The sequence below is a fragment of the Equus asinus genome, chromosome 12 (genome assembly GCF_041296235.1).
Source record: "Equus asinus isolate D_3611 breed Donkey chromosome 12, EquAss-T2T_v2, whole genome shotgun sequence".
NCBI classification, from domain to species: domain Eukaryota; kingdom Metazoa; phylum Chordata; class Mammalia; order Perissodactyla; family Equidae; genus Equus; species Equus asinus.
In genome coordinates this window covers 12,615,227-12,639,492 of record NC_091801.1, presented here as the reverse complement: position 1 = coordinate 12,639,492, position 24,266 = coordinate 12,615,227, and the positions used below count along the sequence as shown (strand labels likewise).

The following is a 24,266-nucleotide window of genomic DNA, read 5'->3' as shown; positions in this document are numbered from 1 at the left end:
ACGCTAAATATGTAGACAAAGAGAACAGATTAGTGCTTACCAGGGGAAAGGGGGGTGGGGGGTGGGCACAACGGGTGAAGTGGTGCACCTACAACAGGACAAACAATAATGTACAACTGAAATTTCACAAGGTTGTAAACGATCATAATCTCAATAAAAAGTTAAAAAATAAATAACTAAATAATAAAGATGCTAAATGACTTATAATACTGTCCTCAAAGAGTGGAAAGTTTGGTTTGATCTACAAATCAAACTGCAGATCTATCACAAAAAGACAGGAATCAGAATTTGGGTTAACAGAATTTGCCACTTATTTGTTCAAAATGTAAGCAAAACACAAACCTTTAGAGTATAAATTAGGTGCTGTATGGGATATATTTAGTTGGACAACTCAATACCTGCTTCCCAGGATTATATAGTATATGCAAGTCTGAATAAATAATAATCTGTATTTTAACCTCTGCACAATTAAATACCTACCTCAGAGTGTTATTAATAGGACAGAATGAAATGAGCCAGCAGATAGAAGAATATTTTTAAAAGTTTAAAGATCCAAATAAACACATTAAGGTAGTATTAAAATTCGTAGATGACAACAAAGAAAAAAATAAGGTAGGAAATAAAAAGAAATAAAAGATGACTATTTTAAAATTATGAGTTTACTCTAACCAACTTTATTAGAAAGCAAATGAAAATATGTTATCAGCTTCATGAGCTTTGGGGGAATATTTTTAATTAACAAACTTCAGGTTTTCTCTCAGCTGAAATATATAAAATTTGTCCATGTTCTTCAAAATTTATTAATCAGAAGCTCCTTTCTAAGCAAAAATGCTAAATATGCAAAGAGTGCAAATCGTCAACTTGTTTCCCCATTAAGCCAATAACTTAAAGAAAAAACAATATCACACCATCCCTATGGTTGATCTCTGGTCCTTCACTTACGTCCCAAACAAAGAAGATTCTCTCCCTTTCTCAAAATCCTCCCATCTCTCTCTGGACCTCAAGCCTTATCAATTCATCCAGGATCTTAGTCTCATAATTAATAATTTGGTTTCCACTAGCTTCACTCTTTCCCATTCCATAACCCCTTCCCTTCAGTCATCAATTGGGTCTCTCCAAGCTTTAAAATAAACATACAAAACAGTCCTTGTTTATCTTCTATCTCTGTCTTTTCCTTTCTTTCCTTTCACTGTCCACTGCCTCTACTTTCCCTCTAACACATTCACTTAAGCTTCAATCCCTGCAAGCCTCGCGGGGTTCAACGCCATTTGCTTATTAATCCACTGGGGGTCTTATTTCACTAACATCACTTAATCTTTCCTGTAAAGAGCTCTTCCCCTTTGATTCTGTTATACCAAACTTGCCTCTCTTCCTATTTCTGTTACGCTTCGCATGTTTTACTTGATGGCCCCTCTTTTTGTAGGCACCCCTAAAGCAGTTTTCCACCATTTTTCGTGAGCTCCTTCTCCTTTAAATTCACTGCCATCAAGTATTTGGAGGGCTAGAAAATACTGATTCTATGAGTTAGTAACACCTTTCTTGAAAACTTATCCTAAAGTATAACGTAAAGCTGGGGGGGTGAGGGAAGCGGTAAACATGTAGTTTATAGGGGCCGGCTCCGTGGCGGAGTGGTTAACTCTGGCACTCCGCTTCGGAGGCCCAGGGTTTCAGCAGTTCGGATCCTGGGCGCAGACATGGCACCGCTCATCAAGCCATGTTGAGGCGGCATCCCACATGCCACAACTAGAAGGACCCACAACTAAAAATACACGACTATGCACCGGGGGGCTTTGGGAAGAAAAAGGAAATATAAAATCTTAAAAAAAAAAAAAAGTAGCTTATAATGGTAAAAAAGTGGAAACAGGAACATGGCTAGTTAGATCATGACATACGGTTAGAACAAATACTTATGCTCAACTCTCTATACCAAAAGGCAGCTTCCAGGGCTTTTATCTTTTAAGTTTTATAACTTAAGAAGATTTTATAAGATTCTTTTTAAGCCATAAAACTAGATGGATCTTACTTGGATAGATCTTTCCTTCTTGTAGATTAAGTCCCAAGGAAACACACATTGGGTGCTTTGTAACTCACTGAGTATTAATGTTAGAACATTCTTTAAACAAATACATATATTTTAAAGGTGTACTGCATTCTTCCTGCAATTTTTACTATTCTGAGTGCAACATTTTCCAGAGAACATAAAATCTAGTTTTGGAATGGAACGCATCTTGGATAGATAAAATTGATACAATAGATAATTTATTGGAGAACATTTCTATTCTGTCAAGTAGAATTATCTGAAAGTATTATAATTACTTAAATTAGGGAGGGCATTTCATGAGTTGCAGGCCCACCTTAAGTATCATAAACTTAGGCGAGTTACCTAACCTCTGGGCCAAGGTTTTTCATTAGGAAAAAAAAGGGGGTTAGATCAAATGATCTCTAAAGTTCCTTTGTGTTCAAAAGTTTCAGAACGCAAGTTATTGTACTTGTTTTCACAAGTTAAAGACATACGCAGCTTCCTCCACATATTGTTCAGTCTAATTAAATCATATATACCTATAATTACTTTTCTGTAGTTTTACAAGTGATGTATATATATATTCTCATTATAGTTTTAAGCACTTGTGTATCTTATAAATCTTACATGATATTATAATATCTTCATCCAATGTGACTAGTGTTATTTATATATATTCATATCCCTACATACATGTAATGGTTTAAAACATATGCCAAAAACTAAATACATGCATACCTGAGATATTGTGGGTTCCGTTCCAGGCCACTGCAATAAAGCGAATATCACAATAAAGCGAGTCACATGAATATTTTAGTTTCCCAGTGTATATAAAAGTTCTGTTTACACTACACTGTAGTCTATTAAGTGTGTAATAGCATTATGCCTATAAAACAACATACACACCTAAATTAAAAAATACTTTATTGCTAAAAAATGCTCACCATCATCTAAGCCTTCAGTGAGTCATAATTTTTTTTACTGGTGGAGGGTCTTGCCTTGATGTTGATGGCTGCTGACTGATCAAGGTGGTGGCTGCTGAAGGCTGGGGTGGTTGTGACAACTTCTAAAATAAACAACGAAGCCTGCTGCATAGATTGACTCTTCCTTTCAGGAACGATTTCTCTGTAGCACGTGATGCTGTCTGACAGCATTTTACCCACAGAACTTCTTTCAAAATTGGAGTCAAGCCTCTCAAACCTGCCACTGCTTTATCAACTAAGTTTATGTAATATTCTAAATCCTGTGTTGTCATTTCAACAACTTTCACAGCATCTTCACTAGGAGTAGATGCAATCTCAAGAAACCATTCTTTGCTCACTCATTAAAGTTCTACCATGAGACTGCAGCCATTTAGGCTGCATTCACATCTTCAGGCTCCACTTCTACTTCTAGTTCTCTTGCTATTTCTACCACATCTGCTGTTACTTCCTCCAGTGAAGTCTTGAACCCCTCAAAGTCATCTACGAATGCTGGAATCAACTTCTTCCAAACTCCTGTTAAAGTTGATATTTGGACCTTTTCCCATGAATCACGAACGTTCTCAATGGCATCTAGAATGGTAAATCCTTCCAGGTTTTCCATTGACTTTGCACAGATCTATCAGAGCAATCACTATCTAAGGCAGCTACAGCCTCTGGAAATGTTATTTCCTAAACAATAAGACCTGAAAGTCAACATCATTCTTTGATCTAGGCCTGCAGAATGGATGAGTGAGCAGGCATGAAACATTACTCTCATCGTGCATCTCCATCAGAGCTCTTGGGTGGCCACACTGACACCCAATGCATGGTCAACGAGCAGTCATATTTTGAAACGATTTTTTTTTTTTCTGAGCAGTAGGTCTCAACAGTGGGCTTAAAATATTCAGTAAACCATGCTGTAAACAGCTGTGCTGTCATTCAGACTTTGCTGTTCCATTTATAGACCACAGGCAGAATAGATTGAGCATCATTCTTAAGGGCCCTAGGATTTCCAGAATGGTAAATGAGCATTGGCTTCAACTTAAAGTCACCAGCTGCATTAGCCCCTAACAAGAGAGTCAGCCTGCCCTTTGACGCTTTGAAGCCAGGCACTGACTGCTCCTCTCTAGCTATGAAAGTCCTAGGTTGCATCTTCTTCCAATAGAAGGCTGTTCCATCTACACTGAAAATCTGTTGTTTAGTGTAGCACCTTCATTAACAATCTCAGCTAGATCTTCTGCATAACCAGCTGCAGCTTCTCCATCAGCACCTACTGCTTCACCTTGCACTTTTATGTTGTGGAGACGGCTTCTTAAAACTCATGAATCAACCTCTGCTGGATTCACACTTTTCTTTTGCAGCTTCCTCACCTCTCTCAGCCTTCACAGAATTGAAGAGAGGTAGGGCCTTGCTCTGGATTAGGCTTTGACTTAAGAGAATGTTGTGGCTGATCTGATCCTCTATCCAGACCACTAAAACTTTCTCCATATCAGCTTTAAGGCTGTTTTGCTTTCTTATCATTCATGTATTCACTGGAGTAGCGCTTTTAATTTCCTTCAGGAACTTTTCCTTTGAATTCATAATTTGGCTGTTTGGCACAAGAGGACTAGCTTTTGGCCTATCTCGGCTTTCCACATGCCTTCCTCACTAAGCTTAATCATTTCTAGCTTTTGATTTAAAGTGAGAGATGTGCAACTCTTCCTTTCACCTGAACACTTAGAGGTCACTGTAGGGTTATTAATTGGCCTAATTTCAATATTGTTGTATTTCAGAGAATAGGGAGGCCCGAGGAGAGGGAGAGAGACAGGGGAACAACCTCTCGGTGGAACAGTCAGAACACACACAACGGGACAGCCAGGTGGCACAGTGGTTAAGTGTGCACGCTCCCCTTCAGTGGCCCGGGGTTCGCCGGTTCAGATCCCAGGTGCGACATGGCACTGCTTGGCATGCCATGCTGTGGTAGGCGTCCCACATATAAAGTAGAGGAAGATGGGCACAGATTTAGCCCAGGGCCAGTCTTCCTCAGCAAAAAGAGGAGGATTAGGCAGCAGTTAGCTCAGGGGTAATCTTCCTCAAAAAATAAATAAATAAATAAAAATTTTTAAAAAAACAAAAAAGAACCCACACAACATTTATCAATTAAGTTAGCCATCTTACATGGGCATGGTCCATGACACCCCCAAAACAACTACAATAGTAAGATCAAAGACCACTGATCACAGATCACCATAACAAATATAACAAACGAAAAACTTTGAAATATTTTGAGAATTAACAAAATGTGACACAAAGACAGGAGTGAGCAAATGGTGTTGGAAAAATGGCACCAAGGGACCTGCTCGATGCAGAGTTGCAAACCTTCAATTTGTAAAAATGTGGTATCTGCAAAGCGCAATAAAACAAGGTATGCATGTATAAAGCTGGTTTTAGTACAGACTTTTTTAGCACACACTTTTTTAGCTAATCAAACAAACAAATTACAATTATGAAACCAACTAGGTCCCTAACTCATTTTATCATTATCTTATATCTCATCTAAAGCAAAGAAATTTCTATTTCTAATTAAAAATATTGAGAGGAAAAGCTACTCAGTACAACTTTCCTCCCTCCTCTTGCTCCCCTTATTCACTTAAAACATACACAAAATATACCCATATGCATTCCTAAGCACTGTTTACAAAGAAGATTTCCATCAGCAGGAATAAAATCATAAAATGAACTACTAACCTTAAGATTCCAGGTTAGTTACTTTGTCAAACCCAAATAACCATTTAATGAAAACACAGTTTGGGCAACTTTGTTATTATACTGAAGGTACATAACTGTTTGTTTTCTTCCTCAGTATGCTATCCCATGATTTTAAGGATTTACTCCATCAATACTTTCTCTTGACAATAGCAGGTATAAATTTTTATAATACTAGTTAAATCCATTAATTTTAGCAAGTAAGAAAAAAGGGATCACATTTAATACTTACAGGAAGATTTTTTAACATAAAGAATATGGCAAAATGCTTATGACCTGGTGCATAAGGTGGATAGCCAAGTATTTCATATATAAAGAACTGACCAAAATAAAAACAGATTTTCTTCAGGATAGTTTCAACATATGTCTTCTAAAAAAAAACAATGTGTTATAAAAGGCTACAACAGTATAAAGACTACTATTTTAATAAAGATCAAGTTCAAATCTCGAAGTTGTCTTAAAAACAACTTTGCTAACAAATTTACACATATTTGGGCTTCAGTTGTCAAAGAATAGCCATAGTGTGATTTTGAGAGTCTCAGGAATACCTTTAGCATGCTTCTTTCACTCCATGCACTCAGAAGTCAACAACATCTTTAACATTAATATATAAAATTTCTGGATATACAAGGCCATTAATTTTTTTAAAAAAACCAACAACTTGATTTTTACAGAAAATAACACAAAACCCAGTCTATTTAAAAAATAAACTTAGGGGCTGGGCCTGTGGCGTAGTGGTTAAGTTTGGAGTGCTCCACGTCAGTGGACCAGGCTCATAGGTTCAGATCCTGGGCATGGACCTACATCACTAGTCACCATGCTGTGGCGGCAACCCACATATAAAGTGGAGGAAGACTGCCACAGGTATTAGCACAGGGCTAATCTTCCTCAGCAAAAAAAAAAAAAAAAAAAACACCCCACAACTTAGAATGTAAAATGTATTTATACCAAGTTTCATTCTAACAGGAATTAAGAAATGTTAAAAGCATAAATGATTAACCTATAAAAGCAATTCTGGCATCCTATGTTGCCTGTTTAAGAAATTTATCAATTTACCTTTCACAATTTTTTTAATTACAAAAACTAGAGCTGCTGAATTTTTAAAAAGTTAGTATCTTGGAGGCTGGCCCCATGGCCAACTGGTTAAGTTCGCACGGTCTGCTGCAGCCGGCCCAGTGCTTCGTCAGTTCGAATCCTGGGCGCGGACATGGCACTGCTCATCAAACCATGCTGAGGTGGCGTCCCACATGCCACAACTAGAAGGACCCACAACTAAGAATATACAACTATGTACCAGGGGGCTTTGGGGGGAAAAAGGAAAAAAATAAAATCTTTAAAAAAAAAATTTAGTATCTTAACTTTCGTCAGTTTATGAGGATCTAAAATAATAAAAAACTAACATATTTTAAATAGAAAAATCTGGTTTCATTCAGAAGCAGATACAAAAAAGTAGTGAACTGTAGAAGAGGTGCTGAAAACAGAGGGAGAAGCAATACCTATTCACACTACTTTTGCTGCTTAGGATAACGGATAATCCTTTCTGAGCCATTACCTAACTAACTGTCTTAGCTTTCTTTGGTACTTCTGTCATTGTCATCACAAACTTCTGAAAAAAGCTACAGGCTTACAAAGATTTCTTTATGCTTATGGGGTTTGTGTGTGTGTGTGGTGGTGGTTTTTTGTTTTTGGTAGTATTCTAAACTGACCAATTTCTTCCATATAGTTAAGTTGGAAGAATCTGCAGTAAAGCTCTGTCACTACGTTTTAGGGTAAAAAGGCCTATCAGAAGCCCAGTCTGCCTTTCATAGACATCAACAGACGCTCTGCAACATCTGAAAGAACCAATCACAAACTCCCTGTACCAAAACACCCCCACTCCATACCACCTCATACTGCCTCCTCCTACAAGCACACACAGACATATCAACACTCAAACCACACCCAGAGACACCCTAAGAATAAAGCATTTGGGAAAGGAATACAATTTCAGGAATGAGAAGTATCCTGAAACACAACATGTTTGGGTTTAGGGGTAAAGCAATCACTTTCTTTAGTATCAATGAAGCAAGACCTCGGATTATTTGCTGTCAAGGTAAAGGCTGTGGATTGGAAACTTAAGAAAATACCTACCATCAGGAAAAAACATCAGACTTTCACTGAAGCATTATCTCCAAAGTGAAAGAATTACCAACCAAATTAGTCTAGTTGAAAGACATCCACCTAATTAACAGGAAATTTACACTCATTTTAAAATACTACACATACTTTTTCCTATTCAACTCCATTCTTTATTTTTTTTTAATTGGACCACGGCAGAAGCTGAAGCGAAAGACATCAAAGGTATCAGAGACAGGGAAAGAAAGCAATGTTTTCATACCACTTCTGACTTGTTTTGAGAAAAGTATTTACTTGAGTCTCTGTTCTATTTATTCACTCAGAAAACATCTGAGTGCTTACCACCAGTAGCAGACTGCCCTCAGTGAGCTAAAAATCTAATACAGACCACGTACCTTTATAGTAAGCACAAGGCAGAAGTGAAAAATTCCACGCAAGAGGTAAAACACGCTATGAGGGCACACAAGATAAGAAAAAGTGTGCAGAGCTGTGAGGACTGAGGCTAAGTTTGGTGGATTCATGATGTCAGGTATAGAGCTGTAGAGAACTAAAGTGTATTTTGAGTAAAATTCGAATTCAGAAAGACAGTACAAAGAGACGAAGGGCTAACTAAATAACCTGCCAGATAAGTTAAAAAAAAAAAAATCCCAGGAACAATGAAAACACGAGGACCTGTCAAAACTACCCAAAATTAAAAGTGGAAGTCCAATATAAAAAGCGATTTAAAAGAGTTGTTAAGTATTCCTAGGTAAAGAATACTGACAGAATCTACAAATTTGCAATAGCATCCACTTCAACCTAAGAACACAGGAGATAGACGCAGGACCTAGAATCATAAACCTGACTCTGAGATTTTAATGGACTGGTAAAAAGTTCAGTATAGGCTTTAGAATGGGAGATACAAAGGTCAGAAACAATAATGGCCCTAATGAAGGGCCAAAAGACTAACATTCCAAGGACTATTCATATTTTAATACAGGGCTCCTAAGATTATTTAAAGCAATAAAAAAAATTGAGATTGTAATCATTTGTATTCACCTACAAAGATTCATGGCATAAAACGTGTTTGTTTGTCTAGGTACACAAGTGGAACAGAAGACTCACTCAGTTCCTAACTGAGCCTAGGGGACCATGCAGCAGCCACATCTTAAAGCACTTTGTTCAATAATCCTCCTCTACAAAGAACTCTCACGGCAGACACTTTTGTTTCTTTGACTAAAATAGCCACCAAACGAGAGATTTCACTAAAACTGATCAGGTAGTCAGCATTCAGCACTTGCTTTGATATGTACAGGAAATGGATGTTCTCTGATAGAACTGTGATTATGTAGACAACCAAGAACATATATAAACATTTCCACAGTCTCAAATTTGGTTCTTAAAGCTCTCTCCAGAGGTATTAACTTTCAAATGTCTACCATTTCTTGAACTCTAAATATGGTCCAAGGAGATGTATTGTGTCTTACTCAATTTACATAATATGCAAACATAAATTCTCCCACTGCAGTGAAGATGAGTTCTCTACTTAGGCTGCATATTAGAATTACTGAAGAGCTAAGAAAAATTCCAATACCCAGGATGCATGCCAGGCTAATTAAATCAATCTCTGGGGATAGTTGTTTTCTTTTTTAAAGCTTACCAGGTGATTTCAATATAATGCCAATGTTGAAAACTACTAACGTGAACTGTGGGGTAACTCAAGAAAAAAACCGGGGAGGGGCCAGCCCGGTGGCACATCCGTTAAGTTTGCACATTCCGCTTCTTGGGGGCTTGGGGTTCACTGGTTCGAATCCCAGGTGCAGACACGACACCGCTTGGCAGGCTATGCTGTAGTAGGCGTCCCACATATAAAAAAGTAGAGGAAGATGGGCACGGATGTTAGCTCAGGGCCAGGCTTCATCAGCAAAAAAGAGGAGGACTGGCAGTAGTTAGCTCAGGGCTAATCTTCCTCAAAAAAAAAAAAAAAAAGGGTGAAGTTTTGACCTACAGTAGAAAATAGAAAAAGGCAAACAAGGAACCAGGATGTAGCAACAACATTACATTTTATCAGTTTTAACCTGGTCTCAAATCAAACCAAAAGTGGACCAAAATTTAAACCAAGACACAATTCTTTTTTCTTCTTCTTCTCCCCAAAGCCCCCCAATTCAGAGTTGCATATTCTAGTTGCAGGTCCTCTAGTTGTGCTATGTGGGATGCCACCTCAGCATGGCCTTGAAGAGCAGCGCTAAGTCCACGCCCAGGATCCAAACCCACAAAACCCTGGGGAGCGGAAGCAGACCGTGAGAACTTAACCACTCGGCCACAGGGCCGGCCCAAGTCAATTCTTGTTATCCACAGTAGTTATGTTCTATAAAGCCACAGCAAATACTTAGCTAGCAAATACTGAACCACTGTTCCTAGGGGAAATACAGGGTTAGGTTCCTGCAATCCTCTGGTATATTCAACCAATCAATAATAACCTTGGTTTTTGTGTGTTTCTGTTTAAAGATTCCTTAATATATACTGTTGATTCATTAACACTGCATTCAAGGCCAACTGCTGACACCTTAACAAAGGTTATCTAATGCACATATTTTCTGTGTAATGCACATCACAGTCTCCTTACAATTAGGAACACTAGACAGCACTTTAGTACTACTGCTTGGACACAATTTTAAACAGTGAAATCACCAAAAGCAGAAAAATGCAAAAAAAAAAAGGCACTAAATAGACCCAAAAAGGTACACTTGTTTACTGTATGACAGCTGAAACAAAGCAGAGAGTTGCCTTGTTTGACCTCAGCTGTGAACATGCACATGCAGCAACTCAAATATTTAGCCTTTCTGCACATGTGCGCAAATCACCACAAAAGCATCAGGAGTATTGATTTCAGGGTTACAAATAAATTTTACCAAGTAGGTGGGTTCACACATACAGAATTCATGAATAATGAGGATGGACTGTAGAAATATCCTCAAGGTAGCTCAAACTAATTGTTATAAAGAAATGAATTCTATGAGGTTTCCACTGGCAACATAAAAAGCAAAGATGGCAACAATACGCATAGACTACGTAATTTTCTTCCACTAGAATCCTTAAATTGGTTTTCCTAAGAATGTAACAGTTTTCCTCATACCAAACCTATATACTAGAAAAAAAATCTATATACTCAATTTGCTCAATATATCTTCCTTCCAAGCAGTACAAAAGTAAACAAATTACATTTTACCAACCACCTCTAACCACAAAATGCAGCAATGCTTTAAAGAAAAAGTATGAGGGTTAGACTAGATGACTTCTAAAATGCCCTATGGCTCAAAGCCTCAGTAATTCTAAAATTTAAAATTGGTATGCCTATTTTAATTACAATAAAAGCGAACACATGAATATATACATATTCTCGGTAGTTTATTAGGATTACACTCACATTTTTTAGTTGTGGGGCTGCATTTTAAATTCTCATCTGAAAAACAGCTAACAGCTCCACTCACCTAGAGAAATAACTTGAATCCAGCAGGAAAACCTGATGGACCCTCAGATTGGGCAGATACAACTTCAAAAATACGCCTCACGCCATATACAAAAATTAACTCAAAATGAATCAAAGACCTAAATGAAAGAGCTAAAATTATAACACTCTCAGAAGAAAACATAGGTGTAATAAAGTGTAAATCTTTATGACCTTGTATTAGGCAATGACTTCTTACCTATGACACCAAAAGACAAATGACAAAAGAAAAAGATGGATAAATTGGACTTCACAATTAAAAATTTTTGTGTTTCAAAGGACATCATCAAGAATGTGCAAACACAACTCACGGAATAGGAGAAAATATTTGCAAATCAAGATAAGCGGTTTGCATTCAGAATACATAAAGAACTCTTACAGCTCAACAATAAAAAAACCAATTTTTTTAATGGGCAAAGCATTCATATAGACATTCCTCCAAGAAATGTACCAATAAGCACAAGAAAAGATGCTCAATACATTAGTCATTAGAGAAATGCAAATCAAAACCACAATGAGGGGGCCGGCCTGGTAGTGCAGTGGTTAAGTACACAAACTCTGCTTCAGTGGCCTGGGGTTCACAGGTTTGGATCCTGAGTGTGGACCTATACACCGCTCAGTCAGCCATGCTGTGGCAGCATCCCCTATACAAAGTAGGGAAAGATGGATGTTAGCTCAGGGACCATCTTCCTCAAGCAAAAAAGAGGAAGATTAGTAACAGATGTTAGCTCAGGGCCAATCTTCCTCGCCAAAAAAAAAACCCCCTACAACAAGATATCACTCCACACCCTCTAAGGTAGCTATAATAAAAAAAGTGGACAACAAATATTGGCCAGAATGTGTAGAAACTGGAACCTTTGCACACTGCTGGTGGGAATGCAAAATGATGCAGCTGCCATAGAAAAGTCTGGCAGTTCCTTAGAAAGTTAAACATAGAGTTACCAAACAACCCAGCAGTTCCACTCCTAGGTATATACCTAAGACAAACTAAAACTTGTCTACACAAAAACACGTTCATGAATGTTCAAAGCAGCATTCTTCAAAAAGCAGAAACAATACAAGTAGTCAATTAACTGATGAATGAAAACAGGAAAAAATCCAAATGTCAATCAATTGATAAACTGTCATATAATCATAAAACAGACTATTAGCCATAAAAATGAAGTACTGATACAAACTACAACATAGATGAACCTCAAAACATTATGCTAAGTGAAAAAGCCAGTCACAAAACGCCACATACCGAATGATTCCATTCACATGAAATACCTAGAACAGGCAAATCTATAGAAACAGAAAACAGATTAGTGATTTCCAAGGGTAGGGGAATGGGGTTTGTTTTGGGGATAATGAAATATTCTGGAATTAGATAGTGATGATGGTCACATTAAAAACTATTGAGGGGCTGGCCTGCTGGTGTAGTGGTTAAGTTGACAGGCTCTGCTTCGGCAGCCCAGGGTTCACCAGTATGGATCCAAGGCACAAACCTATGCACCATGTATCAAGCATGCTGTGGCTGGTGTCCCACATACAAAATACAGGAAGATAGGCAGAGATGTTAGCTCAGGGCTAATCTTTCTCAAAAAAAAAAAAAAAAACCCAACAAAAAAAACCCAGTGAGGAAGTCTTATGGTATGTGATTATATTTCAACTAAAAAAAGAAAAAAATTGAATGTGCCATTTAAAACTGATGTTGAAGTCTCAAAGTTCTACTTGGCTAATTCTAAAATTTTGAAGAGGATTGGCAAAGATACACACTAATTAGAAACCATACTTCCTCCCTCCTTCCTGTGCTATGGAAATACAAGGAGAGACTTCATATGACGATCATAAAGGAAATCTACTTTTTCCCAATGATAGCCAACACAGGACCAGGAGTCAAATTTTTTTTAAAGTGATAGCAGTAGTTTAAAATAAGAGGAAAGTCACACTGTAAGATATAACTCACAAACAACTCCAAAGATCCACAACATGAAGTAAATAGCAATTTCACCCCATACAATTATTTATCCCTATTTTATGTTGGGGAAAAAAGCTACACAGCTATCAAGTGGCAAAGCTAGAATTCAAACCTAGTTTATGTGAATCCAAAAGCTGTGTTCATTTATTCCTCTGACACTTAGTGAGGACCTCCTACATGCCACGCAGTGGGTTACGGCCAAGAGAAATAGCAAATTAATTAATATGTCAGGGCTATGAAGAATTTAGCAGGGCAGGGGAATTACAGGGTGGGAGAGCTATTTTATATTGGGCAGCAAGAAGGCTTCTCTAAGGAAACTATCTTTGAACAAAGATGTGAGGAAAAAAAGGAAGTGAGCTATCCAGATACGTGGAAAAGAGCACTCCAAGCAGAGGAAATAACAAGGGCAAAGACTCTGAGGCAGAAATAGCAAGGAGGCCAGTAAGGCTGTAGAGAAGTGAGTACTGAGGCAGGGTGTTAAGTGAAATACAGGACAGAAGACCTTCTCGGACATTAACAGGGATTTTGGATTATATTCCGAGTGAAACAGGGGAGCCACAGTAGGGATGTGAGTGAAGTGACATTTGACTTTTGTTCTAAAAGAATCTAAATAAGGGGTTGAGAAAAGACAGTAAGGGAACAGGAAGCAGCTATGAAGCAGCTGATACAATCCAGATGAGCGATAAGGATGATTTACATCAGGGAACACTTCAGAGAGAAGCCAAACAGCTGGATCCTGGAGACATTCTGAAGGTAGAGCTGGATAGAATTTGCTGGTGGTTTGACTATGTAGTAGGATGAAACCACGGTTTCTGGTTGAACAAATTAAAGAATGAAGTTGCCACGTACCAACACGGGGAATACTACAGAAAGAACAGGTCTGAGGAAGAGAAATCAAAAGGCAGTTTGATACATTTACCTGTTAATCTGCTTGTCTTCACCACTACACACCAATTTTTGTGCAAGATAACCATTAAGTAGTGAAACAGAATCCGAACACAATTTTTTGATTCCAGATCCTGTGTTTTTCTAATGAAGTTTTACAAAAATAACTAAACGAGATCAGAGTTTTTCTCAGAATAAAATAACTCAAAGGCATGCTCCATTTGTTGGTGATCCAAAAACTGCATTCACAAATAAAGGCTATCTAATGAGGAAAATTTTAAAACACCTGACAAACACAAATAAGTATTTTGCAGATAAAAATAATGAAGCAGACTGCAATGATATAAAGATGCAATAAAATTCATCTAACAAATGCTCAACTTAGGTAAATATTATGCAGAAAGATATTTTCAGAAAGGTGCCAGATCATCCCTACTTTTAAAACTTTCCTTGATAATAAAGATTATCTTTGAACAGTAAAGATTTGCGATTCTAATTTTACTCAGTGCTCAAGTATGTGCATAAAGAATTTCTTTCTAAAATTCGATGCATAAAGTATTTTTATATTATAAAGTATAAGGAATATTATCCTCTCATTTTCTTAGCTGTAGAAGCTCTAATATTTTAGTAAATGCTTACTTTGTGGCAGGAAAGTTAAATAATTATCCCAATGACTTCTCTACAATGCCAAACTTGTTAATATGTTCATTACCTACAACTTCACAGCATGAGATTTCAGAGCGTGGTTTCTAATTGCAGCTTCCCTACTCAGCTGCTATGTAATTTTGGCTAAGTCACTTTCCAAATGAGTGACTGCTTATCAAAAGTCACTCTCCCTGTCACTATTAGAATGAAATAGGATTACCTGATTTTCCATTTTACAAGGTTGGAATAAGAATCCAGAGAAAAGGATTTGAAAATACTTTGAAAAACATTACAGTTACGGCAAACATATAAGGAAAATAAGCCAACTTTTAGGGAAATGCATATATAATATAAATATGAACTTTTAATTATCCTTTTATAGGTACTCAACATTACTACTATAAAATTGCTTAAAGGATTTCTGTAAAATAGAATTAACCGAATGCAGAATTTGTTATTTAGGAGGGCCATTCTGAAGTGTCAAGTGATGGACAAACACTTACTGTAGTCACTCTGTGCACATTTAAGGGATAGAGAGAAAGACTTTTTCCTATTCTCATGGAAATCTATGGTTCAAGGGAGTTGAAGACACCTGAAAAGTTAAATAAAAGACCCAAACAAAGTCAGGACAAAAATAGAAGGCGTATCATAAAGCAGTAATGGAGTAACAGCAAAAATAAAAGTACCGCAATGACTGCTTTGGGAGTTAAGAAGATGGATTACCCTAGCTTTACACTTTTGTTCACATGTCGTCTACTATCTACTTAGCTTTATCATTCACACAGAACACCCACAATACTCTTCTATGCTGTCCCCTTTTCCCATGCTGCCTGCTCCAACAGCTCCCTCACCGCCCTATTTCTAACCAGAGTATGCAGCCAACTTTCCCAGATACTGTAATTCTAGCTATTCTCCCCAAGCTCCCACTGCTTAGTAAATCTCAGGATCCAAGACAACGACGGCCAATTTTCTAACTTTTGATTACACTGTAACCCTTCATGATGACATCGACAGTCCTATGGAATCTAACTGTCAAGGCAACGTGACTACAATAATAGAAATGTCTGTATGAGCCCATACTCCATCTCTCTCAATCACTACAGCCAATTGCTTGAGCAAAGAGCAATGCAGAGCTGTGAATAATCGGAAATAATTTACTGTTTCTAAATCATCTGACAATAAACACACATTCATAATCCATCTCCTGTTACTAAATCTCAAGCTCCTTCCATCTAGCCAAATCAACAGTCAATAGTATAAGACCCAATTATGTAAGACAGAGGAACAAAATGCAGAAAATCTGTAAGAATTCACTTGACCATTTCTCTCCATTTCATTACTGTTTTTAGAGTTGACAAATATCAACTATTATGCACTGACTTTCTAAGATCTTAACACACAATGTAAGGTGAGTGCATATCTAAAATTAATAAATAAGTCTCGATGGTCAAATTAGAAAAGTATACAGGGTATATGTAAAAGCTTCCAACATAAGAGAAGTTTGAATGAAATAGCTAAATTCTGAAATCAGAAAATATATCCCAGGAGGCCAAATTAGTTAACTATTTCATAATAAGAAATGAACCAATAGGGGCAAAAAAAAGATTAAGTACAAAATGAAAAAAGAAATGAGACTCAGAAAATACAACTGTACGGTCTAGCTGAAAATAGAATATCCCAATACTGCTACACTTGTAAGAAATGTTTAGGATCAGACAAAAATTCACTTTAATAATGCTTTTGTAGTTTGGAGATAGGAAGTTTGTACCAAATCAACAAAATCCCTAAAATGCCAAATCTAGAAATTTGCTACTTTCCATTTACTATTTAAAGATTTCTAGAATTATCAAAACTAAATGTAGATCTATTTATTTACTCTAACTCCTGCCAATTTTAAGTACTGCCATGAGCCCACCATTCTCTAAGAACAGTTTCTTAAAACATAATCTAACCATAATCTTACTGGGTGATTTGTGACTTTGTTCTAGGAAGAAACAGTAGGAAGAAAAAAAATGAGAAAGAACATCTCAGAGGGCTCACATAAGCCTGAAGACCACAATCTTGAACTGTATATTGAAGAACGACTCTAGCACTATTATAGAGCAGATCTTCTCCAGCATTACAGGAGTACCAGAACACTCATCTCCATTCCCAATGTTTCACCTGCAGCTGCCTGGCCAGGTGCTTCCAGCCTCCAACAACCTTACCCACCTTAGTGTGCAATTCAAAAACTATTTTCTGTGTGCCACAACTTGAAAAGAGGTTGGAAGGCACTGATAGAGTACACTAAAAAATTACCACCTCAACTTTACAATCCTCTGCAACGAGACATTCAGTCTACCCTTACTTGATGTTACTGATCCTGAAGACTAATTTATTTCATTTTATCAATTTAAGTAATCAAATCCTACGTTACATTTGGATAATATGCATGTTTTTAAAATACAGTTCTCCTTACAGTTTAAGTAACCTCTTCAGCAGTAATATCCTGGTGTGGGTAAGATAAAGAAATCTGAAAACTTTCTAGGTAAGGACATGGTCTGAGTGACAGTGATGTATGGCGTACTTCTTCCTAAGCTCTCTAACTGAAATCCCAAAAATATCCATTTCTTAACCTCTTTCCACGCTTTTACCCCATATCACTATCACCTTTTAATATAACGCACAACTAACAAATATTTTGCTCTTATCTGTCTCCCCGAACTGCACTATTATATCCACAAGGGCAGAAATCTTGGTGCTCTTGATCACTGCTGTATGCCCAGCACCTAGATGAGTACCTGATACATAGGAGGCCCCCCAAAATAACTGATGAGTGAATGAACAAATTTCATAATCTGGTTGCAGTTTTATGTGTAATTTAGTTCTGAAAAGAGTTAAACTTCGTTACTAAGATGGTGAGGAAAAAATGCTGTTCACCAGAGAATAACCGCACAGAAAGCAGTGCTGTGTTTCAAAAAGCTTGATTTATCTATATGCAAATATTTTTCAAGATACTACTAGAAAATCTGTATCTGTTACTTTAAAAATATAACTAAAAGGAAAGATTTAGTTTTATTTTAATTAAAATAGGAAACATCAGTTTTCTATTCTTCAAATCCTAAGACAAAGGAATAAAGCGTGATAAGACAGTGAGAAAAATGCAGAATTGCACTAGCAAGTATTTTTTTTCCATTGCTTAAGTTGCCATGTAAAATTCAAGATTATCAACATTAACTTCTGTACCAACTCAGTTTTTTCTCTTAAAAATTGAAATCTGCCTTTTCCAGACACTTGAAGTCTAAATGTAACCAGGTTGTTATCCCTACAATTCTTTTGTGAGATATCATCACAAGTGTAGGGGATTTTAATCTTAATTGTTAGTCTTAAATAGTTTTAATCTTAACACGAATAATCTTGAATTGGTCATATAGCCCATCTACTGTTCAACTAGTGTTCTACAGTTCCTTTTTTGGCCTCAAATGACGAAACTCCTCCAACGTCTCTGGGGAGACTAGTGTAAAGTATAACGTTTCCTGAAATTGTTTTTCTCTCTGCACCGTTTCATGACATCTTTTCAACTAGGAATGTTAAATACAATTTTTCTATTCTGTAGGAAAGTCCAGAGGGAGAAGCAAATGTTAAAAAGAACACTGTATGAAAAACAGATTGAAAGAGGATAACACAAAAGCACAGAAGTAAACGTGAAGCAAACGTGCACAAAAGAGGAAGAAGATGCAAAAAAGAGATCAAAGAACACTGTTCTCGCCTGGGAAAGGAAAAAAAAAAAAAACGGGAGGGAGCATAGGGAGATTTGCTTATTCTTCTAGAAACAAAAGCACAAAATCCTTCTAAGAAAAACATGGTCTCTTTCTAAAGATGTTGTTAAAACTCTAAAAAGCGCTCAGTTGACACTCCAAACGACAGTTCTTTCTTCTCTTCCTATATGGTTTGACGGAGCTAATCTTTATCTGTAAATTAAATGCAAGCCATAGACAATGCAGAGTCAACCTCTACAAAACTGCAATTGTGGTTGCCATCTTTGCCTGAAAAAACCAAACTCCTTGGATTTGGAAAAAAGGAGTACATCAAGTTGCAAAGCCAGAAAACCATGCACTGCCAAGTCAGGTAGATATAACACGGCTTAACAGAGGTCTCCTACCAAATTAAGGTTCCACTAAATATCTGGGGAAGAAGGGCAAAGGGCTGTAGCCTTATTGCGACCGCAAGGGTGGGGCACAGTAGGAAAAAAATTTGAGGGCACGCTATCCCGGGAGGTCTACGGGGACTGGCGACTTGGCTCTCGGGGACACTGCCTATTAGGCGGCAAATGATGTTGATGGACTAAGGGCGGCTTTAGGGACAGGGAGAAAGGGTGCTGCTGGACGAACGTTCGTTAAGGGTGCGGAGGCTGATACAGAACGGTACCCACGGGGCAAAGGATTAAGAGCCAAAGGGAGGAGAGCCGAGGAGCCGAGCGTTCAGGGAGGCCGGGCGTGGGAGGCCTGAGCGGAGGCCGCGAAGCGCCTGGGCAGCCAGCCACCTTCTCGGGGAACGCCTTTCCAGATCCCCACACTCAGCCCCTCTCGGGGCCGCCCCTGCCCCGGCGACAACGGCGAGAGCAGCTGTTTCCGCCCGGCCGGGGACCGCGGAGGAAAAGGCATCCCTGGGGCGGGCGGTTAGGCTGCGGCCGTCCGTGTGAACGGAAAGTGATTCCGAGCCCACTGCTACCGAGCCAACGCCACGCTCGGCCCTTTCCTCCCCCTAGCCTTCTTTCTCCCCCAACTTCCCGGCCGGCTGGTGTCCGCTTCGACCGACCGCGACAGACACCCGCCCCCCCCTTCTTCTTGCCGCCTCTCACCCCTGCCCAAAGCCCTGAGGCTGAGGAAGGACGGGCCACCGGGGCCGTTCCCGAACCCGCCCGGGTGCCCCAGGGTCCCAGGCACAGCCCCCGACGAAACACTCGCATCCTCTCGACGGCTCCCTCGCCCGCCCAGATGCTGCAAACTCCTCTCACCTGCATTGACGCCATGATGGAACCATCCCCCCAAGGCCGGCGAGGCCAGAGACGCAGGGGGCGGAGCCGCCGTGCTCGCGTCACGCCGCGGGGGCCCAGCAGCCCGGGCGCGGGGGCGGGGCCTGCGATGGGAAGGGGATGGCGCGAGGGGATTGGCTGGCGTGCCGGGCGCCCCCGGGGAGGGGCGGGCGGGGGCGCGGTCAATGGCGCTGTCGGTACCCGGGTCACAGCCGTACGGCGTCGGCGGCTAGGCCGACCGCTGCTCCGATCGCTTAGGGAAGACCGCTCCAGTTCTGACCTGGACGCGGTTGTGGGTTCTTTTTTCTGTCTGTGCTCCGAGATCCTGATGATGTCTGGACCCGTGGCGTCTTCTCTGTTTCGTTTTGTTTTTCCACCCGCAGGTGGATGGTGTACAGATTTTTCCTTTGGTGTCGTTTGCACCCCACCGTGCCCACTTTTACACCCTTGGGATCAGATAAAACTTCCCGCGGGGCTGCTTTCAGGTTTTACGGACCTGGAAGATTTCTCATATTCCTAATTTGGGGAAAAGAAACACAGATTTCCGTATACAACGAGGTGAGAATTGAGAGCAGAACAGCACTTTGATATTTATACAGGCAGGAGTGGATTCGAAGAGCTGCAACTTGCCTGAAAGGGAAGAGAAAATTTTGAAGTTTTTCTTTTGTTTGTGGGCGATTTCCGCCCCTTTAGCCCAGTTTCTCAGTTTCAAACTTAACGTGTATCAGTGATAGTTATGGTCGTTATGGCATTGACATTTGATTAGAGATTTCTTCCTAGATAATGAAATTTTTTTTAATGTACCAGCGTCACGTTGTAAAATACACGTATACTTTCTGTTGCATCTAGACTTCCCTTCAGCCCGTTTCGTGGTGGGGAGTTTTGTGGTCATTCGACCTAGGGATGTGTTTGAGTAGGGAAAGCTGAGCATACAGGATTTATTCCGGGAATGCACCAGTTCTGCCAACATTTATCAGAAGCCACGTCTTTCAAAGCTATTCCAGAACTGAAGATGTCATTGGTTTATAAGGGGAAAATGGAAGCCAAGGCTTGCACCTCATGTTCTAGTAAAAAATTAAAGTGGCTGATACATTGAGAAGAAGGCTTTTACTTTACCAGAATGAAAGCTTAAAATCTGTCATTTTATTAGCCTGACGTTTTAAAAAACTTCTATAAATTAAGATTTGACTATAAGAGCAAGGTAGGATATCATCCTTCCCACTCTTTAGATCATTATGTTCTCTGGGAAATTCCCTAATGTAAAATGTGTCTGAAAAGGAAAAAAAACTGTTTCCTGTCAGACTTCCACCCTAGTCCCAGAAATGGGCTGGTTTTCCCTTTGTTCTGCAAAATGACTGCATCCTTGGGACTGTTTGGATGCTCTTGGCAACTAGGAATCATCCAGAAGCATGACCAGGTGCCAGCCCAGTTGTGTTGTCAAAATTTCAACAGTGAGTAAAACCCATATATCGCAATGAAAGAGGAAAGCTTTTCTAGATATGTTTTCTTCTGGAGTCCTTTATCCCTGTGATCTCAGAAAATTACTCCAGGAGATCAGGTTTTACCATCCAAGGTTCACTTTGCTTAAAAGCTGATTCTTCGTAAGGTATAAGTGACATCAGATGACCCCACAAACAAAGCATTATGACATCATCAGAGCTGACAACCTGCCATGACAGATACTAATAAGGAAGAAAGGGGGTTACAGGAATCCTGACACGCCTCACTGTAAAGTCAACATCTGGTCCCTTGGGTTTTGTATGTCTTGAAAAGGATCTTTGTAGGAGGGAAAAGTCAGTACCAGTCATATCCTTCCTGGGAAATATTAAATAGTACATAATTACCTCACTACCTTCTTCATTCTTTCATTAAAATATAATAGATAGATCCTGATGTACTCACAGCTAAAACAATGACTTTCAGATGGGGTGGGGCATATAATTATCTCTAGGGAACATGTAATTTTTATATCTAAAACACTTGATTATACACAATATTTGATGACTAGGCTCGCATCTCATTTCTTTACAGGGTGGGGTTCACACTCAGGCAAAAAATAAAGTGAGTGACAATGCCAAAAGTGGGAAAGGATGTGGAGCCCTCATGAATTATAGGAGAGAAATTGGTAAATCACTTTGCAAAAACAGTTTAGCAATAATAAAGTTTCCCATACCCTTGAAGAATCTTCTTAAGAGCGTCATTTGCAATAAAAGATATTTAAGAGAGATATCAAACAAATGCAGTGTGTTAACATTGGATCCTGATGGAAAAAAACCACCTGTAAAAAAGATTTTTGAGACAACTGGAGAAATTTAAACATAAAATGGATATTAGATGCTATAAAGGAATTATTATTATTTTTTTCAGGTTTGATAATGACATTCATTTTTTAATTTCCACAGCAATTAGAAATGACCATCAAGTTCAAGGAGGTGATTCTCCCTTACCTCACAAACTACCCCAACTCCACCTCCTGGAAGAGAGAAAGAAACAGAACGTACACAAGCTATAGATGTACCTGAGGTCTTCCCCTCCGAGGTAAAGGTAACCTGTCCAGAAAGGACTAAAAGCAGCTGGACTTTCTAGCAGAAAAGGGGAGGAAATATGGGAACCCAAATAGTCTAGTAACTTGAAGGACCTGCAAAGGGATCACTGGGCAGATGCTGCAACATTGACAGTGTGCCGTGATTTGTGAATGCTTGAGTTCTAATGTCTCACTAGACTGGGGAGTCAGGAGCGGTCCTATGAGAATATGCTTGTTGGTGATGAAGAGGCAGAGCTGGCAAGTCCTTGCTTGAGTCTGTGTCTCTGCAGAGTGGTTTGTTCTTAGTCTCCTACTGGCTGGTCTCACCAGAGAAATGGAGGCAGTTCTGCCACCAACAGCTTGTTGACGGGATGTTAGAGAAGGCACGAAGCTAGGAATCCAAGGCTTGTCTCTTGTCCTGGCTCTGTCATTAGCGAGCTTGGTCAAGGCTCTTCATCTCTCTGAGTTTCTTTCTTTTTTTCTTTTTTCCCTGCTTTTTTTCTCCCCAAATCCCCCCACTACATAGTTGTATATTTTAGTCATGGGTCCTTCTAGTTGTGGCATATGGGATGCCGCCTCAGCATGGCCTAATGAGCAATGCCATGTCTGTACCCAGGATCCGAACCCTGGGCCACCGAAGCGGAGTGCGAGAACTTAACCACTCGGCCACGGGGTCGGCCCCTGGGTTTATTTCTTTATCAATAAAATGAGCATGTCATACTGCATCATCTTCAAGTTTTCTTCCAGATTTCAAATTCCATGCACACATTAGAGAGAATCAAAATTTTAAATGGTTTGTCTAGAATACCATGTTAAAAAGTCTAAGATAAAAAAAATCACTTTTATAAATATGATAAAGAATGGACTTGGCTTCGTTGTAATTTATGTAGAAATACTAGGGGGCTTTAGTTAGCAATTTAAAAATGCTAATGTAATCCAACTGAACTATAGATGGGATTTCACAAAGTGGCAAAAACTCCAAATTCACAATTTAAAGTGATACTTTTAAAAAAAAGCATCTCTACAAAGCAAAAGTGTATTTTTTAAAATAATTTTGAACCCAAACTAGTCATTTTATGTGGATCTCCTAATAAAGAACAAAGGAATTGAACAAAATAACTAATGGTTTATATGTGTGATGTATTCTGGGTGACTTATTCTACATGTCAAAAATAGTGACATGAGGGGCCAGCCCGGTGGCGCAGTGGTTAAGTTCACACGTTCTGCTTCTGGGTGGCCCGGGGTCTGCCGGTTCGGATCCCGGGTGCGGACATGGCATCCCTTGGCAAAAGCCATGCTGTGGAGGGATCCCATGTATAAAGTAGAGGAAGATGGGCATGAATGTTAGCTCAGGGCCAGTCTTCCTCAGCAAAAAGAGGAGGATTGGCAGTAGTTAGCTCAGGGCTAACCTTCCTCAAAAAAAAAAAAATAAAATAGTGACATGACATACATATCTGGTCTGTAAATAAAATTGTGAATCAGAACTTTGCCTTCACTTTCTCCCCTTTCCCTGCCCCTCTCTAGTGAGAATTCTTTTACTCAGGTCTGTAATCCTTGACCACATTCCTTGCCTACTTCTCCAGCAGATCTCTTACCAAACATGTTCTTAAAAAGTTATCCTTTTATTTTTTTGGCCATAGACTCCTTTAAAAGTCAAATGAATATCATGGACCCACTCCACAGAAAAATGTACATACTTATGAATTTTGTATGTCATGGAGCTACCTGACCCTCAGAAGTTCAACCATTGGCAGAGGTGTGTAAACCTCAAGATAGGAACACCTTTACTGAAGAGGTGAAAATGGATACCAGCTCAACCTCTTGCCCTTTCAAAACCTGTCTATCTTTTATGTAGACATAATTTCATAGCACTGTTTTCTTTTTGTTCACTTTTTTTTTTTTTTTGAGG

General features: G+C 39.1%; 1 protein-coding gene across 1 annotated transcript in view; it reads right to left on the bottom strand.

The window, feature by feature from the left end:
* UBE2W (ubiquitin conjugating enzyme E2 W) overlaps positions 1 to 19,910 on the bottom strand; it is a 65,801-nt gene extending 45,891 nt beyond the window's left edge. Inside the window, exon 1 of the mRNA XM_070481031.1 lies at positions 19,816 to 19,910. Within this exon, the coding sequence (XP_070337132.1) occupies positions 19,816 to 19,830 (15 nt within the window). The 5' untranslated portion in view covers positions 19,831 to 19,910. The remainder of the gene's footprint in view (positions 1 to 19,815) is intronic.
* Positions 19,911 to 24,266: the final 4,356 nt, after the last annotated feature.